General features: G+C 41.3%; 1 protein-coding gene across 1 annotated transcript; it reads right to left on the reverse strand.

Moving 5' to 3' along the window:
* Nucleotides 1-1,985: 1,985 nt before the first annotated feature.
* On the reverse strand, nt 1,986-25,878 carry LOC117554749 (putative cytochrome P450 120). Its single transcript, XM_034229239.1, has 11 exons — nt 25,328-25,878; nt 23,736-23,813; nt 23,365-23,449; nt 22,633-22,668; nt 22,219-22,358; nt 21,559-21,682; nt 20,549-20,693; nt 20,263-20,367; nt 15,509-15,636; nt 6,769-6,856; nt 1,986-3,448 (listed from the first exon to the last, which is right to left on the reverse strand). Exons 1-11 carry the CDS (start codon nt 25,515-25,517, stop codon nt 3,284-3,286), a joined length of 1,284 nt encoding a protein of 427 aa, XP_034085130.1. The 5' UTR covers nt 25,518-25,878; the 3' UTR covers nt 1,986-3,283.
* Between the last annotated feature and the right edge of the window lie 1,967 nt (nt 25,879-27,845).

Genomic DNA, 27,845 nt, shown 5'->3' on the forward strand with positions numbered 1-27,845 from the left:
ACTTCCTGTTGTTCACCATATTAAAGGCTAACAGTCCACTGGGAGTAGACAGATAGGACAGTCATGTGGTAATTAGCTCTGCTCATTAAAAGTGACCTCAGGCTTTGTTCTGCCATCTGGATACACTGTCCTACCTCCTGTTAGACATGAGTGTGTCTGTGAGTGAGTGAAGGACATGATTTCCTGGATGGGAAATGACCCCACCTGTGGTATATTGTTATCTTTAAATGTTCCTCTCTACTTAGATATCTGTGCTTTATTTAATATAGGATCATTTTAGGAAAGGTGTGTGTGCAGAGCCTTGTGTAGCAGCTAAAACTGGGGTTTTCATTCATGTGAAGAGCTTTTTGCTGTCATTTCTTTTTTTTTTACTTTGATGAATTTTAATATTCATACCACTGTTCAGTGTCTCCTATGTTGACACAGCTAACCATAGCCTACTCCCTGGGGTTCAATACGAATTGTAAAGCTCTGACTCACCACAATACTCTTTGCATCCTAAAGGCTTCTTTATGCTTTTTGTCCCAAATGCCTGTTCAGAAATGTGAAAAAGGGCATTTGTGTATTCTGCAACCTCAGCTTGGAATTAGTCGCAGAATGTCGCAGTGAATTCAACTTGTTAAAATACAAAAGAAAATAATCAAGGGCATAACCTTAACACATCAATGTTTTCTCATAATATTATAAAATACAATAAAATAAGTAAATTCATGAAAAAAAAAGAGTCCAACTCGCATTGTGTTGCGCAACAAAGTCACAATAAAGGAACCTTGTAACACTATGCCGCCTCTGCTCATCACATTCATTCACATATGAATTACATTCTACAGAGCAAATTCACTAGGCCATTGTCTGTGTGTGCGTGGTCATCTGATTTTTAATTATATTATAGAATGTGAGGGGGTGGACCACGAGGAGGTCTGTTTAGCCTGGACAGAGAATAATGGCCACATGAAATTCCATTCATCGTAGACCTAAAGGAGTCAGGTTAATAATCGAAGACAGCCAACATATCCAAATTGAATCAACCTCTTATCAAACATCTGAATTGACATCTGTCATGACATCACTTATGACAGTAAGTCGCTCTTGCCTGGCGTACATTGTGGTAAATAGGAATGGCAGCAATCAGACTGGTGCAGGGGGAGCAGTGAGTCATACCACCCTGTTCACTAGAACCCCATTTTCTTCCCGATCTCGTGTGATGTGAGGCAGTGAGGGAGAAACAGACACAGCGGCGGGGTGAGACAAGTGAGAAGTATGCACGTCTGCAGCATAATTCATGGTGTATAGGAGGGAGTATTGTAGTGTGTGTGAGAGAGAAAACAGCAACAAGAACACAGTAGGTTTGTTGAGCAGCTCTCTGCAGGACAAAAGCATCTTTCTAAGATACTTGCCTAGTCGATTACAGAGAGTGCAGGCAGCATAAACAGCATAGCGCACATTTCATGCAAGTTACTCCAGTTCAGATTTAATATATATTTGCTGCTTGGATTTGTTAGAGCCAATACAGCAGTATTGTTGCGCATGTTCATTTCTGTTTGTCTATTTTTATGCAATTTAATATAATCTTACTCTACTTTAACAAGCTTTAATAGAAACATACTCATTTGTTTATTGTAGAATGAATTTTAATCTTGTTTTTAAGATACAATGTGTGTGAAAGTATGTTTATGTTATAGATGTTAACTGTCAACAATTATAAGTTTTGTAACCTCTTAAAGTGAATCTACTTGTGACCCCTCTTCAAGGTTATGGAATAGTTGTAAGAATTTTTTTTAATGTTTCTTTAATTCTGAAGGACTTTTATAGGGCTAAATGAAAAATGAATTTAAAAAAAAAAGGTTAATTTGTTTCCAAACCCTGAATAATCCAATGACCACTGAGATCTATTTTCGGGAAGCCCCAACTCCCAAAGTGGGAACCACTAGTATCAAAATTATAGAATATTTCATAAAATGTGACAGAATTCAGAAACAGAAGAAGTGAATTACTTTACATTTATTTTTAGTAGAATAATAGTTGAGATGTCATACTAACTAACATAATGTTACACTGGCTCGTGCTGTACATTAAACCATAACACCACATAAACAATCATATTAAAAGCAATGAAATAAGTATGCAAACAAACTCAATAAGTTAAATAATATAACGAATGTGTACCACTTGAATATAAATAAATAGGACTTTAAAACATTTTTTTTTCAAATCACTGTAGCAGAAACTGTGATTAGTTTATGATTCATGTTCTAATAAAAATCATTGAGGGTTACTAAGGTTATTTTAAATGTAGGCGTTCGCTCTCAAACACTCATATTTACATGTGATTCAGATGGTGAGTGTATCACTGACAACTGCTATCAAAAATAACCAGGTTAGTGTGTGTGTGTGTGTGTGTGTGTGTGTGTGTGTGTGTGTGTGTGTGTGTGTGTGTGTGTGTGTGTGTGTGTGTGTATGTGTGTGTGTGTGTGTGTGTATGTGAGATTTGCATACTAAAGACAGTGTCAGTATGACGAACTGTTGCTAAGCAGTGTCGGTTGCTAGGTGGTGGAAGGGGGAGGGGAGACAGGTTTGCAGTTAGGTATGAAGTCTGAGGGCTTACCTTCTGTGTGTGTGTGTGTGTGTGTGTGTGTGTGTGTGTGTGTGTGTGTGTGTGTGTGTGTGTGTGTGTGTGTGTGTGTGTGTGTGTGTGTGTGTGTGTGTGTGTGTGTGTATGTGTGTGTGTGTGTGTGTGTGTTTCCATGGACTTTTTTTGGTTTAAATATTGATACTGCAGTGTGGGGAAAAAACATGATTTCTACCATAAAAAAAGCAATTTGGAGGTTATTTCAATCTCTTCACCACGTTAAAAGGAAAGGTGAATCGGAGTAAAACTAAAAGTCTAATATATAACATTTAATAATGTTGATCTTTTAATTATAATAAATTACTAATTTATATACAGACCAAAAAATGCTGTCTAGCAGTGTCAGATTCAGCAATGGAATGAGGATTATGGGTAATTTATTTTGTCTTCGTTGCAGATTCATCAAGCTGCAAATATCTGGCAGGAGAACACACAATGAAACCGGAACACTCCTCAGCTTTCCCCGGGACAATTACTGTATAATAGGCAGCAGGGGAAAGCCTTGTAGTTTTCTGGAATCCCTCTGTGTGCGTTCACATTTTTTTCCAGCTTCATCTTCACATTCTAGACTGGCATTCAGGCCTCTAGCTCTTTTCTTTTATGTGCTCATATGTTCTGTTTCTTTATCAGTACCTCTTAACATACTGTGCATCCCTAGCTGGTGTCGTTGCTTCTGTCAGATGGCGTCTGATCCAGTTGGGTGAAGGAGACGGTGGGGGTGTTGGCGGGGCGAGACACAGGAAGCCATTTGTACTCGAGGTCCTGAGATGGCGGGTCCAAACACCAGTCGTAGTGAGTCAACAGGTACATGCACGCTTCCTGGGCAGCAAAACAAGAAAAGAGCAAGCTTTCTTATTATCGCTGCACCAACCTAAATGTAACTGGATGATATCAAGAGTTAAAATGCAACAGTGATGGAAGTGACAAGTTATAGCAGTTGAAAAAACCAAATGTTAAACCAGAAGGCAAAGCGAGAGACTCCGCCAACGCTAAATACGTCTCCAACTTGTGAAGCTACAGCCTCCATAACACTCTGTTTGTTGTATGTTATTTTACAGATTTGAAAGTAGGAGTGCAACGCAACACCTTTTAGACGCCAAGCTGAAACTGAACATTTGGTCCCCAGCACTTGAACTCATATCTTAAACATTTTCTGAAAATCTGTGATCATTTCAGCATTTATGGCAAAGCTTTGGCCGGTGGCTCCGGGAGACGTATTCATGCTTCTTATAGAATAGTATTAATTATATCCTGATAGATAAAAGGGAGGCTTTTGGTTAGATTTGAGGACAAATTAAGGTAAGTATGAAGCATTATATGAGGCTGAGGAAAGAGGAGAGGTCTGGGTAACACTTAACTGACTTTAAACAGGAAGGACAAGTAACCCTTTACATCATTCTTTATTTATAGTATTTGATTATTTTTCATTGTCTTATTTATTTTAAGTAATGTATTGTCAGTTTCTTAATTTAATCGTTTTTTTATTATAACAATGCTTATTTTGTTGACTTCTAGTGTGCAAAATAATAAATAAGACTGTATAATTACATTTCCCCGAAACAAAATCAACAATTAATATCAAATTCTCACGTCATTTGTGATAAAGTTGAACAACTACAAACGCTGCTTATTTTTCATTCTCACTCAATAGCTTCCAGGTCTCATGATACTAAAGCTAACATTCCCTATTGTCACAGAGCAATCACATTCACCAGTATAACCCAGTTTGTCCCACCTCCCTCCACTTTTAGAATGAGGATGTTCCTGATAGAGGGGGAGGAGCAGGATGAATGAACAGGAGGATGGAGGAGGGGAGGAAAGAAGCGAGGGATTTGGGGAAAGATGGTGATGATGGGGGTGGGAGGAAGGATGGAGGAAGGAGGCGATGAGTCACTTCTCTGACCTAGATCCCTGTGGTCTACTTTTTTTTTTTACTCTGATCACGCCCAACTGTGTGTGGGTGTGGGTATGTGTTGGCATGTGCAAGTGGTCAGTCTGCTGACAGCCAATCAGACACACTCTACACCTAAGGGGTTTGTTAGAACTAACAGAGCAGGTTAATGTGAACATTATTCGTGCAAATACAAGGTGATGGAGAGTGTGTGTGTGTGTGTGTTTATCTACATTTATCACATAGCAGTGTTGGCTTATGCTGGTAATATTGCCAAGAGCAACATTTACTAGAGAGACTTAGGGAGCCGGTTTGACCCCGTTGCCATGGATGACATCATGTTTCTGGATTAATTCAGACTGATTGGTGAACGGTTGACCAGCCTGTGCAATCAAATATTTATGAATATATGAAAGAAACTGGTCAATATCTGATGACATTAAGTAAGAAAGGAATTTATAAATATATCTAATAAAATGAATTTAGAAAAATATAAATATTTAAAATAAGATGTAAATGTATATATATTATACGAATGTTTTTTTTATTTTCCTCTGAAGCATCTACTAGGGTTTTAAAATGAAGCTGTAAATATCTGTCGTCTTTTTTTATAATGTCATGACCCTATAAAACGATATATTAAATTGTTATTATTTTGGTTGCACAGGGGTTATTTATGGTGCTGCTAGACTGCTTGTAATTACAGTTACGTAACTCCCTTTGTGTACAGCTGGTAGGCGAGCAAACTGTTGGATAAAAACATGTTGTGAATTTTGGTCATTTTTTTCAAAGCATTTTGACTTTTGAACTTGAATATGTTAAGAATTTTAAGAAATTAAAAAAATTAAGATGGATTTTCCACTGTCCATTTGGAGAGCATCAGTATGAGAGTTATGTGCGGCATACCTTATTCCGTTCAACCCACTCATTTGAGGAATAAAAGACAAGGAGCTAGGTTATCTATAATACGTAATCCAGTTTAAAATAATGAGATTGTCCTGAACAAATAGGAGAGCTGAATGAGGAGAGAGCAGATCATTAAACCGCTTTGACATTTCACCGGAGCACCATTCAATCAGGCCAAACATTTACAATGACTCATAGGTGTGTGTATGGTGTGTGTGTGTGTGTGTGTGTGTGTGTGTGTGTGTGTGTGTGTGTGTGTGTGTGTGTGTGTGTGTGTGTGTGTGTGTGTGTGTGTGTGTGTGTGTATGATTGAGTCATCGCTCAATTTGCATTAATAATGGCTTGCAGTAACACCCTCATAGTGTGTTGCTCATCAATAATCTGAGAAGACAACATAATGTTTCTGTTTTTGGAATCTGTTAAATAACATACTTTACAGCTAGGGTGGGTAATGTGTTTAAGAGACATTGTTGTCATACTGTATATGCAATTTGTTGGAATTCTCTTTACATCCTGACCGATAAATGCAATTGTTCTGCTTTGACAAGAAGAAAAAGGAAATTTGGAATCTTTCGCAAGAGAACAACCCTTAAAAGCACGGGCTGTCAGTGTTGTGAACGTTTGGTAGTATAGGTTTAGTACTCGTTTCATACAATTCAGTATGTATCCAATTAAAACCTTGGAAATCTGTCTCCGTTTGTTTTCAGGTCGGTGTCACCCTTCAATCCACAGCACATTCACAGCTGTTTCCAGTGGGAACGTCCTCACATGGGAAATACATCTCTGTCCTTCCTGTTGTCACACGTGCGTATGTGTGTCCCCTGAGTGTAAAGGCAATGGTGGCTATGGAGAGCGCTGTGGGGACTGGCAGGTGTTTTTCAACAGGACAATATGTACCTCTCTGACTCTCGTTCTGTAATGACTTATAAACACACACACAGCCAAGCATTTCATCGTTCCCATGAGCAGTGCTCACGGTTCACCTCTCTATTCCTATATATATCTTTCTTCCTTCTTTGCCGTATTGTGTCAGTCCTCTAGAGTCTCAGTAGTGTTGTTGCTTCTATAATTGACATATAAGGGTTTTCCCAAAGAACTTCCCAATTGTCACTTCTGCTTTGGTTATACATTCCTATTTTTCTTCAATGTTGCTGTTAAGTATTTAAGGAGAAGACTTGGAACTAATGGTGACCATAAATTGCTGATTTCTCCACTTTTGGCTTCACTTTCAGACATGGAGGTGGGTTGCCCCCACATTGGAAAGCCTTTTCCGCAGTCTAGTAGACAGTGTGTGTTTGTGTGTGTGTTTGTGACAGGGTTTTGAGCAAAGAAATAAAGTCACCTTAAGGAAGACATCTGTAAGTTTAGTTCCAATGCAGTTTCTTGGTCCATTGCCAAATGAACACAGGAAGTGCTCCTGGCCTGCGTTCCTGCAATACAAGAAATACGTGGTTACAGATAGCAATGCAAACATTTTTGTGCCAGCATTAATAGAAGTACACTTTGTTTATATCTCATTCAGAAATGAATGCGGATGTGGGAAGGGAACATTCTAGCACACTAGGCTTGACTATATGTTGAATTTCCCTGTCTAACCCGCCAACTTTAACCAACCTATTGGCGATTGCTGATATATCTGCAGTATCTGTGTTTGTGGCCTGAGCTAAGCTTGGGTTAAGGGAGTCCCCAAACCCAATCTTCTGCAAATGTAATCATGGAAGAGCTTGGTGCAACAAAGAATAAAAAAGAACCTATAGAGTATAACTTTATTTTTGAACTTGTCGCAACCACAACCACACCAAAATGAACAATTAGAATACAAAAAAATCTTGCTTTAAGTGTCTATTATGTTTTACAAATGATGAACACACTGATGTTGAAACGACTTCGAACTGGATAAATAGGACAATCCAAAGTGCATGTCATTGGCCTTGACTGAAGTCGTTGCTCTCTAATGCTATATTTGGAGAGCTAGTTAGTTCTGTTTTGAGCATCAAGAGAAAATCACATGGACAGAAATAAACGTCACAACGCAGGCCTGAGTCAACAACTTGACACAAGCTGACTCTCTGATTCTCCGCCATATCACTCTAACTTTATAATTCTTCTTTAAAAAATATACTAAAAAAGAGATTCTGGTTGTTTCCATCCGACAGGTTTGTCAACAGGCTTCTTATGCAGGCCTTCTTTCCCCTCTCACCACTAATGCATCCTGTCTTCCTGGAACCTGAGCTCTGATTAAAGGCAAACAGGAAGCATTAGCCGTGTGTATCGTCTGGGTCCAGTGTGTGAGAGGCTTTGTGTTTGTGAGAGATAGAGAGAAGGGAGAATGTTAGCGTTCTCTGCAGCATCTGTCTAATGGTTTAATGTACGATTAGGTTCATCCTGAAACAGCAAGATGTGCAGCATACTGTACAAGGCTGAGACAGGGAGAGAGAGGAAGTCTTGCAAGGCAGTCCAGCATGAGTCTATATGAATCAAATATGCTCAATGGGTCGCAAGGCAATGAAAGAAGTCTCATCTATTGTACAGTATCATTTATTTGTTCTTACTATAAAGTATGAAAACAAAGCAGTTTCAAACGCCACAGCAGAGCTTTGAGGCTAATAAGAATCCATCCATCCATCTTCTCCCGCTTATCCGTGGTCGGGTCGCGGGAGTAGCAGTTCCAGCAGCCCCAAACTTTCTTTTCCCTGGCGACATCAACCAGCTCTGACTGGGGGATCCTAAGGCGCTCCCAGGCCAGCGAAGAGATATAATCCCTCCACCTGGTCCTAGGTCTACCCCTTGGTCTCTTCCCAGCTGGACGTGCCTGGAACACCTCCCTAGGGAGGCGCCCAGGTGGCATCCTAACTAGGTGCCCGAACCACCTCAACTGGCTCCTTTCGACGCGAAGGAGGAGCGGCTCAACTCCGAGTCCCTCCCTGATGACCGAACTTCTCACCTTATCCCTAAGGGAGACACCAGCCACCCTGCGGAGAAAACCCATCTCGGCAGCTTGTATCCGCGATCTCGTCCTTTCGGTCATTACCCATCCTTCATGACCATAGGTGAGGGTAGGAACGAAAATGGCCCGGTAGACAGAGAGCTTTGCCTTCTGGCTCAGCTCCCTTTTCGTCACAACGGTGCGGTAAAGCGACTGCAGTACCGCTCCCGCTGCTCCGATTCTCCGGCCCATCTCACGCTCCATTGTTCCCTCACTCGAGAACAAGACCCCGAGATACTTGAACTCCTTCACTTGGGGTAAGGACTCATTCCCTACTTGGAGTGGACAGTCCATCGGTTTTCCTGCTGAGAACCATGGCCTCAGATTTGGAGGTGCTGATCCTCATCCCAGCCGCTTCACACTCGGTTGCGAACCGATCCAGTGAGTGCTGAAGGTCGCAGACCAATGAAGCCATTAGAACCACATCATCTGCAAAAAGCAGTGGTGCAATCCTTAGTCCACCGAACTGCAGACCCCCTCCCCCATGACTACGCCTCGAAATCCGATCCATGTATATTACAAACAGGATTGGTGACAAAGCGCAGCCCTGGCGGAGGCCAACCCTCACCGGAAATGGGTCCGACTTACTGCCGAGGACCCGGACACAGCTCTCGCTTTGGGAGTACAGAGATTGGATAGCCCTGAGTAGAGACCCCCTCACCCCATACTCCCGCAGTACCTCCCACAGTAACTCCCTGGGAACTCGGTCATAGGCCTTCTCCAAGTCTACAAAACACATGTAGACCGGATAAGCGTACTCCCAGGCCCCCTCCAGGATCCTTGCGAGAGTAAAAAGCTGATCCGTCGTTCCACGACCAGGACGGAATCCGCATTGTTCCTCCTCAATCTGAGGTTCGACAATCGGCCTGACCCTCCTTTCGAGTACCTTAGAGTAAACTTTCCCGGGGAGGCTGAGTAGTGTGATGCCTCTGTAATTGGCACACACCCTCTGATCCCCCTTTTTAAAAAGGGGAACCACCACCCCGGTCTGCCACTCCTTCGGTACTGTTTCCGACTTCCACGCAACGTTGATGAGACGTGTCAACCATGACAGTCCCTCAACACCCAGAGCCTTCAGCATTTCCGGGCGGATCTCATCCACCCCCGGGGCTTTGCCACTGTGGAGTTGTTTGACGACCTCAGTGACCTCCCCCCGGGAGATTGGTGTTGATCCCCCGTCATACTCCAGCTCTGCCTCTAACATAGAGGGCGGAGTTGTCGGGTTCAGGAGTTCCTCAAAGTGTTCCTTCCAAAGCCCTAACACTCCATCAGTTGAGGTCAACAACTTCCCATCCTTACTGTACACAGCTTGGATGGTTCCCTGCTTCTCCCTCCTGAGGTGTCGGACAGTTTTCCAGAACAACTTTGGTGCCGCCCGAAAGTCCTTCTCCAAACTTCTCCCACACCCGCTGCTTTGCCTCGGCCACGGATGAGGCTGCTGCCCTTCGGGCCTGTCGGTACCTTGCAACTGCCTCGGGAGTCCCCCAGGATAACAAATCCCTGAAGGCCTCCTTCTTCAGTCGGACGGCTTCCCTGACCACCGGTGTCCACCAAGAGGTTCGAGGGTTACCGCCCCTTGAGGCACCTAGGACCTTGAGACCACAGCTCCCCGCCGCGGCTTCGGCAATAGAAGCTTTGAACACCGACCACTCTGGTTCAATGTCCCCAACCTCCACAGGAATGCCCGAAAAGCTCCGCCGGAGGTGTGAGTTGAAGGCCTCCTGAACTTGGGCCTCCTCCAGACGTTCCCAGTTCACCCGAACTACACGTTTGGGCTTACCAGGTCTATCCAGAGGCTTCCCCCGCCACTCGACCCAACTCACCACCAGATGGTGATCAGTTGACAACTCCGCCCCTCTCTTTACCCGAGTGTCCAAAACATACGGCCTCAGGTCCGATGATACGATAACGAAATCGATCATGGACCTTCTGCCTAGGGTGCTCTGGTACCACGTACACTTATGAGCATCCTCATGTTCGAACATGGTGTTTGTTATGGCCAATCCATGACTAGCACAGAAGTCCAGTAACAAACCACCACTCCGGTTCAGATCAGGGGGGCCGTTCCTCCCAATCACGCCCCTCCAAGTGTCTCCATCATTGCCCACATGTGCGTTGAAGTCTCCCAGCAAGATTAAAGAGTCCCCTTCAGGAGCCCCATACAGGACTCTTTCCAGGGTCTCCAAGAAGGCCGTATACTCTGAACTGCTGTTGGGTGCATAAGCACACACAACAGTCAGAGTTTTCCCCACATAACCCACAGGCGTAGGGAGGCGACCCTCTCGTCCACTGGGGTAAACTCCAACAACGAAGCACCTAACCGGGGACTTGTGAGTATCCCCACACCCGCCCGGCGCCTCACACCTTGAGCAACTCCGGAGAAGAATAGAGTCCAACCCCTATCCAGAAGTAAGGTTCCAGAGCCGACGCTGTGCGTAGAGGTGAGCCCAACCAGATCCAACTGGTAACGCTCCACCTCCCGCACAAGCTCCGGCTCCTTCCCCCCCAGAGAGGTGACGTTCCACGTCCCCAAAGCCAGCTTCTGTCGCCCGGGTCTGGTCCGTCGAGACCCTCCGCTTTCACTGCCACCCTTCTGGCAGCGCACCCGACCCCATCGCTGTTTCCCGTGGGTGGTGGGCCCGCGGGACGGAGAAGCGGAGGTGTTGCCCACGTTGCCTTTTCGGGCTGGGCCCGGCCGGGCTCCGTGGCAAGCCCGGCCACCAGACGCTCGCCGACGAGTCCTCCTTCTGGGCCTGGCTCCAGAAGGGGACCCCGGGCTTCCTCCGGGCCGGGTATCCTCACTTCTTGTTTTTTCTTTCATGAGGTCTTTTGAACCAATCTTAGTCTGGCCCCTTGCCTGAGACCAATTTGCCATGGGAGACCCTACCAGGAACACAAGGTTCCAGACAACACAGCCCCCAGGTTCATCAGGGCACACAAACCTCTCTACCACGGTAAGGTGCTGGTTCTTCAGAGAATAACCTTGAATATTTCTTGTAAAGTATTTGTTGTTTTGAAGGATTTAACAGTCAAAAATGCTCAAAAACCAGATCTGACTTTGTGCCCATATATGCTCATAGAGATCAAATACTTTTATATATATATATATATATATATATATATATACATATATATAAATAATTCTATATACAATGAAGAAGTTGAAAAGTAACTGGTAATCAATTGTAAATTCAACTTATTCTAACTCAATTTATACTGTACCAAATCATTTAATTATTTCTAGCAAACTTTAAGGACATTTTAGGAAATTACAAACTTGTAAAATAAAACATCCGATCTACTATCAGTGATGGATTATAAATATAAAAATGTACTCAAGTCTCGCACTTACGTAAGTACTATTTTGATTTACTTGAGTATTTCAATTTCATACTACTTTTTAGACTACATTCATTCAACACTAATAGTTAGTAGCTACTATTTACATATTAAAAAACATAATATGATAATATGATAGGACACCGTTTTGTACTACTAATCTCACCAGGATTTGAAAGATGAGCCGTTCTGCATACTGAATACTATTTTGATACTTGAAGGAAATGTCGCTGTTCTTAAATTCAGGGATTTTACTTGTAATGGAGTATTATAAGGCTTTAAGATGTTTACTTTTACTTAGGAAAGGATCAGAGTACTTCTTCCACCTATGTCTACAAAGTTTAAATGAATAGAACAATTCCTGAATGATACGTACAGTTATATTCTTCCATTAAAACACAGCCCATGAAATACATACCTATACATAACCATGGTAACATTCTAAAAGGACTTAAATGCATACAGTGGTTTATTTATAGAATGGGAGAAAAACGTATCTAGCAACCAAAATATAATTTGCTATATTTGCTGATATTTAAATGTTAATTTAAGCTTTTTTGTGTAGACAAAAAGGAAACTCCCATGTTCTGAGATGTATTTAAAACTAGTAACACAACCCGCTGCAGTAGCTTGGATTTGTATCAGTGTTTGGTTTCCGATCCATTTGTCTACGGCCGGAGCCTGTGTGGGCGTTTGGCTGAAAGGATGTTAACCTGCCGGCTCTACTATTAGCCTCCAACTGGAAAAGCACACAAACACACAGACCGATGATACAACACACACACGAGCAAACAATATACGCAATTATGGCACAGAAGCACACACAGATGATGTGGTTAAATGTAGTTATTGTAGGTTGGGCTTGTTATGTAACAGGACTGCAGTCATTAAGTCAAACGGCCAGGTGGCAAGGAAAGGAGCCAGGCAACTATCAAGGCAGACAGGAAGAGAGTCTCCAGGAAGACGGACAGATGGAGAGAAAGAGGCAGGTAGGAGGAAAGGGAAACAGACCGGAAGGTAATTAGAGGGTTTGAAGAGTACATACAGCAAACAAACAGACAGACAGAGAGACAGGAATATCCTGGGGGAGATGCACTGGTTTGAGCAGCAATTAAGACACATACTAGAACACATACTAGAACAATATATAAATCTAAACTCCTGCATATACAATTATTTTATCTCCCATCCCAGAGTCAAACAGCTCACAGATATAGTTGGATTCCATAAAAAAATAGGATGAACAATTTCGTTTTTAGTAAAGAAATACTCAAACGGACCAAAGAGGGCATTTTTGGGGTAATAAGTATTGAGTTTATCAATTTTGTGTTGATATCAAAATCATCGTCCTTATTATAAATGTAAAGAAAAATAATAATTAGAATCAAATTCAAACAGCCTGACAAGTTGAAATGAAATGAATATACCCAAAAGTATAAAATATAGCAGGTAATAAGGTGCAAATATAAACGATAGTTTGTTTTAATGTTCATGATTAATTAAATATTTTTCAAGTAAATTATTGATGAGTTTTAACGGCAGCAGCATCTGGGATTAAAGCAAACTTAACAGTTATTAATTGTAATGAAGGATCATTAGTGTGGCTCAATTGAATAGCTTTTGACCACAAGACTTATCCTGAAGTATCATGTTTTGAGCTATGAACACAATTTTAGGGCATGCCAATGTTACGTTTGTTATTATTTTTGTTATATTTTTCTACATCCTTGCTAGAGTTTACATCATAATGCCTCCTATGACTCATTTCTAAACCCCATCCCAAGGGAAAGGGCAGGATGTACACACACTCACACGCCCCTCACCAACACAAAGCGCAAAGGGAATCCCCATTGGTAAAAACCAGTATGAGGTAGATAGTTACCATGGCAGCAGCTACCCGTCTATCCATTCATAGATTTATGTCATTAACATAGACTTCAGTCAATTTGAAATGTTACCCATTACCATTAATTATGTCATGCATAAGCAGATCAGCACAAATATCTTCCTTTATCTATATATTTAAAGTGTAATGCATTTCCAAATATAATAATGAATGTATTTTTCAAATATTATTATTCTAATGTATTTCATAAATCATCTTTTAGTGAAAGAATTTTGAGGCTATAAAGAATATCTTGAATGGATGAATAATAATAAAAAAAGGAAATGTACTTTTGACCTTGATATATCCATCTTGTGACCTAGTGATTTAGGTTTGGCTGAAGAACACATTTAATTGTAAAATAAATCGTTGTTCTATAAACTGAATCATTGTTTGACCTTGACAAAATGTTCACCAAGCAGTAGAGGACAATCAGACACTGCTTTACGATAATGGGGGAAAAAAATGCCTAAACTGATGAAGTTAAAAGTGTGTGGGGGAGCTTCTTTTTACTTGTCAATGCCACTAAAATGATTTTAGTGGTTATATTTAACAGGGAAGCCCCAGACTAAAAGAGGACATTTTTATTTTAGAGGAATCACTCAGCAGGATAGGATCATCTCTGACTCATTTTTCTGCATACCATCCGACTCCACAGGATATCGTTCTCCCCCACCCTGCACACACACACACACACACACACACACACCCACACACACACACACACACACACACACACACACACACACACACACACACACACACACACACACACACACACACACACACACACACACACACACACACACACACACACACACACACACACACACACACACACACACACACACACACACACACACACACACACACACACACACACACACCTGGGGGAATCCCTATTGGTAAAGAAGGTGTCAGGTGACTAGTTTCCATGGCAGCAGCTACCTACATACATACATTCATAGATTCCCCCCACCCTGCTGCTCTGTCGCCTGAATGAACAAGCATGAATGAGAATAAAAAGGTGAATGGATGGAGTGGATGAATAGAAAATTGGTTCAATGAGAGAGTTAACTGGTAAATATTAGGTTCCATTTTTACCAGAGCAGGTAGCAGAACGAGTGAGAGATGAAAAAACTAAAACTGTTAACATGTGTGTCCTTAGTATTGTTTTCCTCAAATCCAATCGTTATAGCTATCTCACCGTGCACTACAGTATATGTGAGAGTGATCCCGTCATATTTGTGTTAATTTATCGATTGCCATGGCAACAATGTGGGCGTGCGTATATGTGGGGTGATTTTACAATACAGAATCATGAAGCAAGCTGCAGTCTAGACACTTAGACTGAATATATTATGAGTCTGCTTTGAATGGAAATATTATTATGACTAGATAATAGATATCTAGATAGATACTAGATAATAGATGTCATTTCATGTATCTAGAAAAAACACAAACTGTTGCCAACCTGCAATCTGATCAGGACTCATGAAATGGGCAAAATCATGGTCAAATATATAACTCAGCACGGTGTATTGTATATTAATCCATTTTATATAGACTGTAGCTGCATAGATTTGTATTGAGTGCCATCACAATACCCACAGAGAGAGAGGATTATATTGTTCTTGTTTTGATGGGTTCATCAACATCGATTGGTGTATAAATGGTATAATATACAAAACACTAAACCTCATACATTTTTCTTTTGAATTCCAATTACTACTTGTGTTTCCTTTTCCTTTATCTTGAATGTATTAACTCTGTATCTCTTTACTATAAGGAGTACGTACCACAATCCAATATCCGATATGAGGTCTAAGCTTAATAAACGGAAACACTAAACAACAAATCTCAGCTCGTTACCTCCCGCTCCATCTCTCCGGCAGGAAGTCGTCCGGCTGCTGGAACACCTCCGGGTCCCGGTGGACGGAGTGGCTGATATAGATCGCCCCGTAATCCTTTGGGACATGAAACCCTGCGAGCGTGGAGTCCTAAACACACACAGAAGGAGAAATCACATTTTTATATCCTATTCTGAAAACTGATAATTCACTGAGAGTTGGAAAGTAAGATGTTCTCCTAAATGACCATTACTGAACCTTGTTGGATAAACGTACTGCTAATGTGCTTAGCATTTTTTTGTTTACCTTTTATTATCAAAGCGCTTGTATTTCAAAGACTTTAAAGCAGGTGTGTCTGTCATGACATTTTAGAAAATGTAAACACAATGTTACCTGCAATAACGCAACTTATATGCTTTAATATGTTATTAAAAAACCTTTTTTTAATAACATATTAAATGAAACATTTGTTCCACTTTTAATAAAATGTCCCCTAGTGTATTTTCACTAAGCTTTTTATTGAAAGGATTCACCTAGGGGCAAAAAGACCACTTACCCATTTGTTGCCCTTAATTCCCCTCTTGTTCTAAGACACACACACATACACACATACACACACATACCATGTATACATCACTTCAGGGGACATTACATTGACTTACATGCATTTCCTGGAGACTTATCCTAACCTTAACCATAACCAACACATGCCTAACCCTAACCCTTACCCTTAACCTTACCCTTACCCTATCCTAACCAAGTCTTCACCCTAAAATTAATGATTCCCCTCATGGGGACCTCCAATTTGTCCCCATAAGGGAAGCCAGTCCATGTAAACAGATTTAGGTCCCCACAAGTATAGTAATGCTAGACCACACACACACACACACACACACACACACACACACACACACACACACACACACACACACACACACACACACACACACACACACACACACACACACACACACACACACACACACACACACACACACACACACACACACACACACACACACACACACACACACACGCACGCACGCACAGTAAACACACTATTGCATATTTTAGTTCCACCTGGATGAAGCTTCTACTTTTTCACCCTTATCGTGAATACTAATAATCTCTGCCTTTCCTAGATGCCTCCCTGCACACACTAACATCTCATAAACTCTTTACCCTCCAGATCACACTTGCTTTTCTTTGTAACACTGGTATTTGAGGTTATAAAAAAGGTATTGTCAGAGGTGAGGGCAACTCTTTCTGGTTGGGATCCTTGTTAATCATTTTATGTAACTTAAAACATAACTGTGTAGTAATGAAGATTTGAAATTGCATGTCATTCTTATCTGGCAAAAATAATTTTGTTCCAGGATATAATCATCAAAACATGCTTAAAACTCTTAAAATGTCAATTAAACAAGGGCTACTGAAATTGCTGAAGTCGCACTTGTATTGGCTAGCGCTCCAACACGTTGAACGTGATTGGCTAAGGGGTGAGAAATCTTTAAGGGGTTGACCCAGACCCGGCGCCAGAGGGCCAGGGCGCTCCCATTTGACATGCCTGCCCTCCCCCAATAAACACGTTTTTTTTAATTTATAAAATAAAAAAAAAGATATATATTTTTTTTTTTATTATAAATAAGCTGTGAACTTTAATGCTACGATGTATGTGATGTCAGATATTAATATAAGAGTAAGACATGAAAATCAGTTATGAAATACTATATTATGACAGTAAAATAAGAATACAGTTTAAAAGGGGAGTGATTAGTAAAATATCCATAAAGAAAATCTGTTTACAGTTATGTTGCATATGGGTGTTGAGATCTGTATCCATAGATCTCTTAATGTTGCTCTCAAAGTGCACCAGATTGATGCTTTTAACGTCAATATTTTTTTAAAAATCTTCCCGAGGGAGCATGCGCCCGGACCCCCCAGGAGTTTAGGTCCACCCCCCACTAAAAAGAAATAGCACTTTACCCCTGCTTACACCTATATGCCGTGAGCTGATTATCGAGCCTTCATTGTAGAAGTCGCGGGTGTACTGTGTATGTGCGTGTGGGGAGTGTTGCAGTAGAAAATTCAGCTGTAGCGCCCAGGACATTAATGGGAAACCCTAAATGTTTGAGCACGTCAAGCTACCCCACAGCACCCCCAAAAGAAAATCTCTGGCGCCGCCACTGGCCACGGCACATGGCGGTTTTGTGTGCCCTCCCATGAAAATCATATGCCCTCTCTGTAGATTTGTGCTGGCGCCGGGTCTGGGTTGTCCAATCACAAATGAGTCGGCTAGCTAACCAATCAGAGCAAACTGAGTTCTGGTTTCAGACAGAGGGTGAAAAGAGGTGCTGCAGCACAGGCAGTATGAGAACAATAAAGAGCTTTTTGAACATTAAAGCATGGAGACATATTACAGTAGTGGCACAAAATACAAAAATGAACCTGCAATTTAGCATAATATGTCCTCATTGAGAAACATTTGTCTTGGATCAAAAAAGGACTTTGTTATATCCTTTTAAGTGAAAAACAATCCTAAATAAGGTAATCGTAATAAATGATAAGGTCCCCCTGCATCAATAAAGGCTGAACATAAAAACATTCTATAAAAAAAGATAAAGAAAAAGGATTTGATTAATCTGGATTTGGTTACATTATGTAGGCAATATTGGCTCTTTGTCATCAATTGCAACTGTAAGTAGTCTTAAAAAGAGCTACTTTTGTACATCTACTATTTTTATATTGTCTACTTGATCCAGCAGAGATATTGTTGAACTCTTTCCCCCCTTGATAATAACTAATCCATGTTGCATTTTTGTATATTCTTCTATATCCTGACCCTTGTGGATTCCTACTTCTTTCTTCTCTAACACCCACTAGTCAGGAACCAGTATCCCAATGAGTCTGTCAGGAATCAGAGTGTACTGGTGCGTTTGCCAGAACTGACAAATGACTTTCCACTCGGCTTCACAGAGTCACCAGCAGCGCACATCAATCCCACCGCCAAGCTCCGGCCACCCCACACCCTTCCTTCCTTCCGGGGAAGCGGAGCCAATCAATCGCAGAGACGGATCGATTGCTCTGATTGGGCTGTTATGTAAGTCTGTTTGATGAGGTCGTGATCAAAACAGAGCCAGAGCGAGGGTTAGCAGCAGTCCAATAAAGAGACGGGACTTTGGCTACATTTGGGATTCTATTGGCTCACAGTGTTGGTGTCAAACCAGAAAGCAATCACTTTAATTAATACAAATGTATATAGAACAAATATACAGTAGGCTTACGGAATATCAGCTGCTTATGTGTATAGCACGCATAAACGAGAATATTAAAAACTTAAATAGATAATAAGTCAGTAAACAAATGGATATTATGGCTGCATGGAGCTTTTTAGAATAAACAAGGCATGTACATGTTGTACATGTTCTACTGCACTTTCTGTCACCTGCAGAAAAACGTTCCAAAAGGAAAAGTCTCAAATAAATCTGAAGAAATCACTATTAACTGAAAGTAAGATTGACCATCTGGCATTATTTAGTGCAGGACTTATAATATTTACTATAATGTGTTTGTGTTTCACAATTGGTAGTGTTCCGAACACACAAGTAAGAAGACATTGACAGTAGATCATTTTATCTACACAGTAACATGTGATGTCGCCATCTAGTGGAGAGGAGAGTGAGGCAGAAACCGCTAAACATAAAGGGGAAAATAAATCCATAAAAAGGAACAAATAAGACTCTCATAATGTGTACAGAAGGAGGACTTTTAACACTAAAGTGAGTTTAAGAACAGGTTCTGCCCAGGAAGAAATTAAGTTACCCTGTGATGATTTAATGTTAAACTTCTTAGTTGTGTCATTCATTTAATTCAACACCCTTAAAAGACTTAAGTAGCAGTACATTTTCCAACAATAATGGCCATTAAAACATTTCAAAACCTAAATTCTTAACGCTTCAACATTGGGTGCAGTGCAGACAATTATTTGTAAAGACCAAATCTGATTGTAAAATGGCTTCATAGAAGAGAAGGTCCTATAAGTAATACTGGATCTCTCAAAGTTAAAGGTCCCATGTCATGGCCATTTCTACTGATCATAATTTTATTGTTGAGGTATGCTAGAATAGATTTAGATTGTGCAATTTTCCAAAATCACATTGATTTCCCATTGGGGACAGTGTGAGCTGGGTTAATTTTCTGCTTGCTGCGTGGGATCTGCGAGACAGCGAGACATCGCGAATGGATGCGGGAAGGGGGGGGTGTGGAGGGGGCTGCAGCACCCCCATCTGCGAGGCCCCACTAGCACCCGCACCCCCAAACGTGGCGCACCTACAGTATAAGCGCGCCACAGTTTTGCCGCTGAGAGTGTGTGTGTGTGTGTGTGTGTGTGTGTGTGTGTGTGTGTGTGTGTGTGTGTGTGTGTGTGTGTGTGTGTGTGTGTGTGTGTGTTTGTGTGTGAGGAGCTCCACGGATTGGTTCATTTGGGTATGGTCACGTCACTGTACCCAGGAAGAAAAAGAGAAATCCCCAACGAGGCGTTCTGGGGCAGCATAGACAGGTCTTTTCTGTGCTAGAGTTTTACTCGCTACAGGGTATACTTTGAGGGTTTGTGAATTTGCAGACCGTTTACATGCATAAAAACCTTCATAACACACAAGGGGACGGGTAATAACCGGAAAAGCATGACATGGGACCTTAACAAAGGATAAGAAGTAATCAATACTTTTTCAACAACACATACAAATAAACACTGTGCCACCAGGTGAACAGTCCTACCTTATCAGCTATTCTTCGTCCACCAATAAAAGGAGGCCAAAGTCTCTGAACCTCCAGCAGCACTAAGCGCAGGTAATCAGGGTCTTCTAATAGTCGGTGGCGGGTCTGCTCGTGGACAAGGAGGTAAATGTTCATGTCATTTAAAAGCTAAAAGACAAAGGGCTAGTTAATGTATGGCACGGATTTATAGTTATTCCATAGGCCACATTTTTGCTCAGGTGAAAAATAAATAATTTGTTGTCGTTTTTTCCTATCAGCAAGCACAGTTTAGTCGTTGTTTGTTTACCTGCTGGTCTCCACTGAGAGCCAGTGTGAAGGAGGTGAGCAGCGAGGCCAGAGCTTTAGGGATCAGAGCTGAGATGAACAGCAGGAGATGCTGGGAGGCAGAACTGGAGTCTGGCAGCGGCAAGGAACCAAGGGAGCCGACAAACCTAGAAGGAGCAGAGAGGAGGGAACATTATTGAGATCAAAATTCCATATCAAAAAATCACTACCAATAATTATCACAGTAATTATATAGAATCCACACATAAAGGAGATGAAAGGCCTCTGATTTATGGCAGAGAGGGGGTATAGTTATGCATAAATGCCACTAAGTTGAGCAGTAAGCATCAAAACATCAGATTTTACCAATAAGATTTAAAGGTCACCTATTATACTGTTTTTCATCAATATATTACAGTTCTCCGATATATACAAAACATGTCTCTGAAGTGTTTGGCTCCAAATACCATAATCCCCTATGTTTCAGCCCTGTTTCCAAAGTGCTGATTCTCTGTCTGTTACTTTAGATGAAAATAAGGAGCCACTCCCCACGCCCCTCTGAGAGATATGTGGTTAAAAAGAACACAATGGTGGTCGAGGAGGAGATTCAGGTGATAAGGGGGGGGGGTTGGTGGTTGGTGATTGGCTAATGGTTAGACAAGCCAAAAAAAATGTATGACATCATAAAGTGGCCCAAATCTGATCAGCTCATTTTCAGACAGGTTTTTATATGAATGGATCAGGACAAAAAGTGAGTGAATCTTTTTTCCTGAAACTTTCAGAGTCTCTTTACACAGAGGGGACACATGTTGATGTAGAAGAGACATGAAAAGTGGATTTTGCATAATAGGTGACCTTTAAGTAGTATCAAAATATCTGATATTAGTCATGTTTCCAAGTACCCGTAAAAACTAAGAAAAGTTGGTTTCAGTTTAAAAGTATGATGAGGGCAGACTAAGCAGAGGAAGATCAACAACCTTAAAAAAGGAACTGTGCATGTAAGACAGTCCAGTGCAACATTTGCAGTCTCACCCCTGTTTGTCATTCTCCAGTTTGTCTTTGATGATATCCATCAGTTTGTCTCTGGCGTCCAGAGCTGTGGAGTAACCAGACGACCACAGAGGAACCTTCAGGCTGACGGGGGCCGAGATCAGACCTGGGGGGCAGGGGAGGAGTTCAGCAAACTTATAAAGATAGGAAAAATCACACAGAAAACAGTCATAATTGAATGTTCTGAAATAAAAGAGGGGAAGTTGAAGATTTTGCAACAATGTATTGCAGAACAACAACGCCAACTTACTTTTGTCTTACTGCTCTAAAAACAGGATATTGTGCAACAGTTTACTTTCTATCAGAGGGAGCACTTAGGAAGGTCAGGGTAGTTGCATCCTGACCTAGCTGCTTATTTGTACACAATAAAAGGGTATTAGTTTTGTTTTTGTGTACTTGTATAAATTCCATATGTATATATATTTTTCATCTTTTATTTTGTATTTTATATTTAAATTTGTTATGCTATTTTATTTCAATTTCTGAAATATTTTGGACTGTTTATTTCGTGTGCCTTCATTTCTCTTATGTACATTGCCTTGTGTTTTTTATGCTGCTGCAATGCAAACATTTCCCAAATTGGGATCAACAAAGTACCTATCTATCTAACTATCTATACACAACATATGAGTGTGTCCCTACCATGCCAGTGCAGGGTGCAGAGCTGACTGATGTCCTGGAAGAGTTCAGGCTGCTCCTCCGCTCGAACATTCAGAAAAAGGCCCAACACCAACTCTGTCCCCAGACGCTTAAAGGCAGAGTACACACACTGTGGCTGCCCACTACACACACACACACATATCGATCTGTTACTTGAATATAATGAACAAATACAAATATAAACCACACATCATGAAGTTGTATTTTTTACTCAGCGTGTACACACACACACACACAGTTTAACATGTCCTCGCCACCTTTCTGCCCTTGCTGTTTTTACAAATGTTTTTACAGCTACATTTTATATTTAGTTTGTTAAACCATTTGCAGTCCTGCTTTATATGTGCCTAAAGAATGAATGTGAATGCTTTTTAGAGTGGTGGAGGTTTGTGTTACCTGATAGAGAGGTCCTTCAGACAGCGCTCACACACACTGTGGAGTTGAAGAGTTGGAAAACACACACGTTGAAGTAGTTCCAAGAGAGTCTTTTTCAAAATGATGTACTGTCAGTGCATTTTGCAACATCCCGTACATTATGACAATAAATAAGCAACATTTGATAAACCAGCATTTCAATCATTATATGTTACACAGTATAATTATTTTAGGGATTTGTTGCTCCACACACGAGACACGAGGAGAGCTGGAGCTTTGATGGCAAACACTGATGGTTTATTTGGAGCTTCGGCCTGAGAATTCACAAGACATGTCATGGGCCAGGTTTGACCACACGGTAGAGATGCCACAATCAATTCTGAAGAACTCTACCCCAGAACCATGTATTTAGCTAGTTCAGAGAGAATAATCAACATTGTGCATAACAAGATAGAACCATAACACCTCTATCAGCTGATGCCAACAGGCAGGAACAGGGAGACAACACACAGAGCACAGCAGCCCAGGTTACAGGTGCGTGTGCTCAGTCAGGACAGTTTAAACTGATACACTGGGTCAAAGTTATGGGCCTTGGAAATTATTCCCTGACACATAGATCTAACATTTGGTCAGTTCTTCCTAAAATTTGTGTTGCAGACCATGTCAAACATACATAAACACAAAGTAATTCACATCAACAACATATAATACAAAATAATGTTGTTACTTTTTTTTAAAAACGAGTGACAATACCTGGTGATATAATCATTTGATGATTTCAAACAACTTCCTGTGAACAGGCTGGAGAGAGACAGACGGAGAAGACATGCCTCCTCACCTAAAACAGACAAATGCACATGACTCATTTTTGAAGATCTACATTTAAGCACTTGTTTTTTGTGGATTTTGACATGGCATTTCGTCTTTTAGGCTCGAATCATCAGTGGATGCATCTTGGGAAGTACTGTCTGCTTTAGAATATTTTTTCGTATGATAGTCATACAGTAACCTATGTATTTTTTGTGTGTAACATCACTCAAACTTGCTCTAGTGTAAAACACATTTCTGCTACGTTGAAAGCTCTGGTTTGAGCTATTTGTGTTTTTGCATGTGTATGTGTTTACCATTTGTGGTGATAACGGTGTCACCATACATGTTGGTCATCAAGTCAGTTGGATCCTTGAGAAACAAGTTGGATTTCTCTGAAACACACAAGGTACATTTTTTTTGAAACACACACACACATAATTTCAGTGTATCAAACACACAATGCCCATGTCAGAGTTTGTTTACTGCAGATGGTGCGCATGTAAAAAAAGAGAGATGGAAGTGTAACAGATATCCAGTTCTAACGTAACAAAATACCAGAATTTAATAATGCAAAATACATCCTTTTACAACACATGACATCAAAAATAAAGTCATGGTTGGAAATACTTGTGGTATATGATTTCAGTATGTTTACACAAGGAATATAATAATAAATGAAAAGCAAAGTCGTTTTTTTAAGGCTGTGTTTAAGGTAAATCCTGGTAGAAGAAGAAGATGGACTTTTATTAATCCCTCATGGGGAAATTGTTTCTCTGCATTTGACCCATCCTAGTGTTAGGAGCAGTGTGCTGCCATTTTGAACGGCACCCGGGGAGCAGTGTAGGGAACGATGCCTTGCTCAGGAACACCTCGGCACTTGGTCTTGCCAGGACTTGAACTGGTGACCTTCCAGTTGCCAAGCCAACACCCTATCGACTTTGCCACCACCGCCCTGGTAGAACGAGTTTATAACAACTCAACTGAAATGTTAAGTGCAATCTTACTTTTTCTTATATTTAAATGTCATGCAATATGTTTTACTGAATGTTAAACCTTTTAAATGTATAACTCCTTTGTATTATACCTCTGGCACAAGGATTTTGTTTGGGAAAGCTATGTTATTTTAACAAATGCATTACCTCATCTCATTTAACCCCCTATTTCCCCCTTATATTTCTACAGTAGATGATTTTCTAGTTTTGCTTTTATATTTTAATTTTAAAATGTTATTACAAATAGGAAATTAATTAATATCATTATTATATATTGTTGTACAACTAATACATTATTTTGAAGGGTAGCACATTTTAATAGAGCTTTACAACCCCCATTTTTTCTCTCCAGGAATATCACGTGTCTTTCCCATGACAGATCAGACTAATCTCAGGGTGATTTTTACTCCATATATAGGGGGATTTTCCTGGTACTTCTGTTTTTTTTTCTTGGCCTGAGACCTAAATCTGTCTCACTACCCTGAGGCTAGTGAGACAAAGAGACAATATGAGCTCAATAGATACACTATTACACCGTAATATGTCTGTGTGTTAACATATACTTAAACCAAAAAGCTATATGTGTAGGCCTATATGTTAGCAGCTGTGACTGACAGACCATTTTTATTTTTTTAATGAGGGGCAGCTAAATAAGATGTTCTTCTCCCTGCTCCTTTCCATCAAATTGCTTAATGTGTATGTTTTGTTTTACAATAATTGCCATGAGTGGAATTAAATAATAAATATTAAATCATCTGCAATTAAATTACCCATAATGCCCTTCACTTAAAATGTTATTTGTACGGTCTTATTTGCTGTTGGCAACCAAACACGCACTTTGAGCGGTCCTCTGATGATGCAGATGCTCACCTGTGGCGTACACACTAATAAACACACCGACACACACCACATACCACACAGCAGCTCTCTCATGCCCTGCACCGAGCAGATGAAGGCAGTTGGTCTGTTCAGTATGCGGCACTGGAACACTCTGCTCCGGTGATTCTCGACTCTCTGCCGACAGAAGCGCACCGGGTCCCGGTAGAACTCCAGCGACTTGTCCCCGAGCACCGACACGCCGGCATTTCCTGGTAATTTAGACATTCACGGTAACGCACTTTCGCTACAATACAAAAAATAACTGCTGGATTCAACGAGGCTGTTAACGAGTCGTTGCTTACACGACAGTTCTCTTTAATAAAGTTCGGTGTAAATTCAGAGTTAATGCCGCTGTCATCGTCTGTTAATCATTATAATCCGCGCGAGTCTACCTGAGTGTCAAATATCTGCTTTCTCATTGTTTTCCTCAGGTAATCGTAACCTAACGTGTGACGCGTCAGGTGATGTCCGTAATTTAGTGATGCGCTATTGTATGTGTCGGACTCAGTTGGTAGGCTACTTAGTCATTAAGCCTACACTTGCAGCATTACTTCTGCTTCTATTGTATGTTTCTATTACTGTCTCCGATGGGTTTTTGGGAAGGCTAATCTTAAAGGGCCAGCACAGTTTTTTAATTTACAAAATGATCAGGGGCGGTTCCAGTGCCCCCCTAATAGGCCTACTGACTTTGGTGGTCCAAAGTCCAAACGTTTATGATTTATCATTCCAATGTGTACTATAGGACAGTAAAAAAAAAAACAGTTTGAAAGGGGAGCATAAATAAAAAGAAAGAATACTAACTATAGGTCTCATAAGACAAGAATAAACAAGTTTAAATGATTTGTTATTGCTTGTGATCATATTCTAAAGATGTTTGGATTATTGAAAAGTATACAGCTCTCTTTCATCTGAGTGTTGAGAGCTGTATCCATAAATTCATTTTGTGCTCAAAGTGCAGCAGATTGATGCATTTAACTTCAACATTTAAAAAAAAAAAATCAAACAAACACACACACACACACACACACACACACACACACACACACACACACACACACACACACACACACACACACACACACACCCGTAGCCTGGCTGGGAGTTTGTGTGTGTGCTCACACACCGACTCACAGCCTCGCCACGTCCCGCCGTCTTAAGGCCCTGACACACCAGGCCGATTTCGGCTGTTTTCGTAAGTCGGGAGACGAAGCGTGTCCTGTCGCCCAAACTCAATTTGGTGTGTCCCGCACCGTCGACCGTGACACGCCTTATTTGGACTGCCTGTCCCGATGCATGGCCGATTCAACATGTTGAATCGGCCATGCATCGGGTCTGGCAGTCGGACCAAACAATCACTCTGATTGGCTGTTCAGCTAGCGAATCAGTGCATGAGAAGCGAAACGGAAGTGAGGGACGTAAACAAACGATTTAAGAAGGCACACACAGACTGATATTCATTTTCATCTCATCATGGCGATCTGGAATGACGCAAACGAAGACCTGCTCATCACCTTGATCCAGGAGAGGCCAGCTCTGTACGACATCACAGAGAAAAGGTACTCGAACCGAGTAGTGAAAACCGGACTCTGGCGAGAGATTGAAACGCAACTTGGTTCCTCGGGTAAGATTATCTTTTTCATCAATTGAGCTCTTTAGCAGATATTGTTGGCTTTTTATTGTTTGCCAGCGTACAGTGACGTTAACGTGAAATGTAATTTGTTATTTCAACCTTGTGTTTTGTTGTTATCTTGTTGCTAGCTGTGCAGTTTGGCACTGCATATAGATATGAATTGGACATGCTAACTAGCCACAATGCTTACATCGTTTATTTGTGTGCTTCAGAGAAAGAGCTGAGGAAGAAGTGAGATTCTCTGCGAACCCAGTACACCCGGTACAGGAGACTTGCCCCTTCGGGTAGTTGTGGAGCACCAAAGACGGGCAGACAGCAGTGGATCATAACCAGGCTGCAGTTTGCACACGCTATTTGTTGTTGTTTATATCACGCAGTCTGTTCTTCTTCTCTGTCTTCCGGTTGTTGCCTATTTTTAATGACGAATACACACTACCGCCGCCTGCTGGTAAGGAGAGTTATTGCCACTCACGCACTGAAGTCTTTGCGGTTCCCGTGCGACACATGGCCAAGACGCAGGAGAACACCGCGACGCAACAGTCGGCGTCGGCGAGTCCTCTGGTGACTGCTTGGTGTGTCAGGGCCTTCAGGGAGGAGAAATCGGCGGAGCTAGAGCTGAGAAAGGATAGAGAGGCGAAGTCAGAGCCGGCCCGACCTATTAAGCGACATAAGCGGCCGCTTAGGGCCCCGCAGCCACTAAGGGCCCCCTAGCAAAAAAAAAAAAAAAATCTCAGTGATAAGTATGTTTAATTAATTGTGTTAATATGCCTAGATTGCCTACTCTCAAAGTCATATATTATATTATTGAGTCAATAATATAATACATTAACCGTGCTTTACCTGAACCTCATCATGACACAAGAGAGGACGGTAGGATTGTAATTTCCCGTGTTCAGTGAATGCAACAGAGGCAAGACACCAGA

The sequence above is a fragment of the Gymnodraco acuticeps genome, unplaced genomic scaffold (genome assembly GCF_902827175.1).
Source record: "Gymnodraco acuticeps unplaced genomic scaffold, fGymAcu1.1, whole genome shotgun sequence".
In the NCBI taxonomy this organism is placed as follows: domain Eukaryota; kingdom Metazoa; phylum Chordata; class Actinopteri; order Perciformes; family Bathydraconidae; genus Gymnodraco; species Gymnodraco acuticeps.

Excerpts from the sequence above, each read along its gene's own strand:
- LOC117554749 (XM_034229239.1), bottom strand. The coding sequence starts at position 25,517 with ATGTCTAAATTACCAGGAAATGCCGGCGTGTCGGTGCTCGGGGACAAG. Across the intron at positions 20,694-21,558 it reads CTGGAGAATGACAAACAGGG|GTTTGTCGGCTCCCTTGGTT; the intron begins GTGAGACTGCAA and ends TGCTCCTTCTAG. Across the intron at positions 20,368-20,548 it reads CTCTCAGTGGAGACCAGCAG|ACCCGCCACCGACTATTAGA; the intron begins GTAAACAAACAA and ends GTCCACGAGCAG.